Below are 2,500 nucleotides of genomic sequence, written 5' to 3'. Positions count from 1 at the left end.
TTACAACATTTTAAGGTAATTTTTTGGGCTGCCTCCCCCTTACAAACCATTTATATTCGGCCCCACCCGCCTTAAAGCCATTTGTTTGGCATGCACCCCCCCCGCGCCCGCCCCGCACAAAAAAAATACCATCAGTCTCCTACCTTATGAAAAGTGAACGGTCCCTTTGTATGTACTTCTTCGTCCATGTTTGGTTGAAGCCGGACGAATGCCTTCGATGTTACCAATGACTAGAGTGTGTGCTGATGTGAAATGACATGCATGGCGCAAACGTACTTCCAGAGAGAACATCCGACAAAGGCACCGTTCGGTACTATTACATTGCGTATCCTTACTGCGCGGAATTTTACCCTTTATATTAGCGCCCATACACAGAAAATTGCGCATTTTTTTCTGGGCGGCATGGCAGAAGCCTGGCCTGGCAGTCATAATAAACTACGAAAGCAACTTGTAACATCAACAGTTAAAATTTAACTGCTTCATTTGCACTACTTTGGCCTGTAAGGCATGCTATGTTTAAGTGGTTTTGAACTTAGCTGGGACTGGGACCTCGCACGAGGTGGACGTGTTTCTGTTAGCTCCTGATAGAAAGCTTCGTAATTTGACGAAAGATGTAACTTTTTTTGGCCCTTTTAGTCATCTCCCGCTCAATAATGAGTAAACATAAAAAGCTCAATCGATCTGAATGCCGAAAAAGACTGCGGGAAAGTGGTTCGCAAACCGATGAAGAGTTATTACAAGAGGATTAAGATTCCAGCGGACATTGCTGCGAAGCTAAATTCGCAGAAGTTAACACCAAACTAGACAAGATCCTTCACTCATTGACTGAGCTAGAGGCACTCAAAGATAAAGTATCCTTGCTGGAAAAAGAAAGCCAAGACCTAAAAGTTAGCACTGAGTTCGCTCAAAAGGAAATCACAGATTTGAAAGCTACAGTAATCTATGCCTGTTCCAACATGGAATGTCTCGAGAATGAGCTTACGTCGCTTAAAGAAGAGCTCGACTATTGGAAGCGCCGGTCAATCAGGTTAGAATCTTACTCTAGGAGGGAAAATATTAAAATATTTAATGTCCAGGAGACTGCTGATGAGAACACAGAAGCTGTTGTCAAGAAATTTCTGAATGAAAACTTGAAAATCCCACAGAATGATGTCGACGTAATTCGCTTCGAGCAAATCCATCGGTTACCCATGAGACAGAGCAACAAGCCGAGACCGATAATTGCTAGATTCAGTTTTTTTAAAGATAAAGAATTTGTCTGGTCCTTTATTAAAAATTTAAAGGGTTCCAGCACCGCAATTGCCAACGACTATCCCAAAGAAATTGAAGGCATTCACAAAACTCTATATCCGGTACTTAAAAAGGCCAAGCAAGAAAAGAACAACGCCTTCTTTAAAGTGGACAGGTTGATAATTAATGGGCAGGTATACAGAGGAATTGAAACAAACAATCTCCCATTCTATGGTTCAATTATGTAAGTTCTTGGTGGGGGAGGACTAAAGCGCGGCTGCAGAGACGCTCCGAATAAACTGTCAAATGTTTGTTTTTGTGTTTTGTGTACATCCTACTAGTTTAAGTGTAAGCGTAAGTTTGGCTGGTATTTGTTGTTGTTCAAATGTTTGGTTTAGAAATTGTTTTTGGTGCTGTTTTTTCAGTCTATATAAGCAGATTTCGCTTTTTGATCAGGTCTAGCTTGCATGTGAAGTTTTGTTTATTTGTGCTAACAAAGGCAATTTTACCTCTAAACTTGATGACTGTACTTTATCTTATTCACCTATCAACGACAAATCAGGGATTGGATATATCTCTTCTGCAGTTCAGGCTATGTAAACAATTTGGATGAGTGAGTCAGTCAAATTATTATCCGTAAATGTGAGAGGCTTAAGCAATTTTAAAAAGAGAAGAGCCATTTTCACTTGGTGCCGAAAACGGAATGCAGATTTTATTTTTTTGCAAGAAACACATTTAACAATAGAACATGAAATGTCTTGGAAACATGAATGGGGTGCAGAAATAATAAGCGCCCCTGGGACTTCTGACGCTCGAGTGGTAGCAGTTCTTTTTAAGAGAGGTGTTATTACAAAATACACTCGAAGCTGTTAGACCCCGAGGGGAGGTACATAATTCTCAAAGCGGAGATTCAAGAAAAGCCTGTCGTTCTGATTAATGTATACGCACCGAACAAAAGTACAGAGCTTACACTTTTTTTCACAAATCTATTAAATTTGTTACAAAATGAAAGTTTAGATTCTGAAGAGAATATCATTATCGGAGGGGATTGGAATTGCCCTTTGGACCCCGCTCTGGATAAAAAGGGTGGCATTTTAACTCCCAGAAAAGCCGTTATATCAAGCATTGATTGTTTACAGAATGAATTAGACCTAAGAGATATATGGAGAATTAAGAATCCTGGAGTTAAGAGCTTTACATGGAGTCAACAACGTCAAAAAATCTTCTGTCGTCTTGATTATTGGATGATTTCTAACAATTTGCATGACTG

The 2,500-nt window shown here is 39.9% G+C and overlaps 1 protein-coding gene across 1 annotated transcript; it reads left to right on the top strand.

The window, feature by feature from the left end:
- Window positions 1-956: 956 nt before the first annotated feature.
- Window positions 957-1,478, top strand: LOC138017720 (uncharacterized). The gene has a single exon (XM_068864727.1). The coding sequence runs from the start codon at window positions 957-959 to the stop codon at window positions 1,476-1,478; it is 522 nt and encodes a 173-aa protein (XP_068720828.1).
- Window positions 1,479-2,500: the final 1,022 nt, after the last annotated feature.

The sequence above is a fragment of the Montipora capricornis genome, chromosome 9 (genome assembly GCF_036669925.1).
Source record: "Montipora capricornis isolate CH-2021 chromosome 9, ASM3666992v2, whole genome shotgun sequence".
In the NCBI taxonomy this organism is placed as follows: Eukaryota; Metazoa; Cnidaria; class Anthozoa; order Scleractinia; family Acroporidae; genus Montipora; species Montipora capricornis.
The sequence above is the reverse complement of the archived record's forward strand: the minus strand, read 5'-3'. Positions and strand labels throughout refer to the sequence as shown.